The sequence below is a fragment of the Tupaia chinensis genome, unplaced genomic scaffold (genome assembly GCF_000334495.1).
Source record: "Tupaia chinensis unplaced genomic scaffold, TupChi_1.0 Scaffold144150_1, whole genome shotgun sequence".
Classification (NCBI taxonomy): Eukaryota; Metazoa; Chordata; class Mammalia; order Scandentia; family Tupaiidae; genus Tupaia; species Tupaia belangeri.
Window position 1 is genome coordinate 1,771,597 of NW_006204006.1, and position 639 is coordinate 1,772,235.

At 62.3% G+C, this 639-nt stretch overlaps 1 protein-coding gene across 1 annotated transcript in view; it reads left to right on the forward strand.

The window, feature by feature from the left end:
- The first annotated feature begins 262 nt into the window (after positions 1 to 262).
- IGFBP1 (insulin like growth factor binding protein 1) overlaps positions 263 to 639 on the forward strand; it is a 5,083-nt gene continuing 4,706 nt past the window's right edge. The window contains exon 1 of the mRNA XM_006166039.3: positions 263 to 597. Within this exon, the coding sequence (XP_006166101.1) occupies positions 442 to 597 (156 nt within the window). The 5' untranslated portion in view covers positions 263 to 441. The remainder of the gene's footprint in view (positions 598 to 639) is intronic.

A 639-nucleotide genomic window follows, 5' to 3' on the forward strand; every position in this document is an offset into this window, starting at 1 on the left:
TATGGAACAAAACAAGTCCCATCCCCCAGTGGATGCGTGAGCTTGTTGAACTGGACTTTAGCTCCAGGCCTGAACCCCATAACAACAGGACAAACAGAGTCTGAAACCGGCACCGTTTACTCTTCTTCCGCCCATGGTTTGCGCAGGCCTTGGGTGCAAGTTCAAAACAAACTTATTTTGAACAGCGGGCTTCCTAGCTTCTGCGCTGCCAATCATTAACCTCCCAGTCCAGGTAGCGCGTCCCGCGCTCTTTATAAGGCGCCGCTGAGCCTTGCGAGCCTCAGCCACCGCCGCCCGCTCAGGGAGCATCGGCCATCGCGCACCTCTATCTGCTCAGAGAACACCCACCACTGCGCACCTCCACCTGTTCACAGATCGTCCGCTACTGCTCACCTCCAGCCGCTCAAAGAGCACCGGTCCTGTTCACCACCCCGCCCAGCGATGCCTGAGGTCCCCGCTGCCTGCATCTGGCCGCTCTTGCTCCTCCTGGCCGTCCAGGCTGGCGTGGCAGCCGGCGCTCCCCAGCTGTGGCACTGTGCGCCTTGCTCCGCTGAGAAGCTGGGGCTCTGCCCACCAGTGCCTGCTTCGTGCCCAGAGGTCGCCCGCCCGGCTGGCTGCGGCTGCTGCCCGACGTGCGCC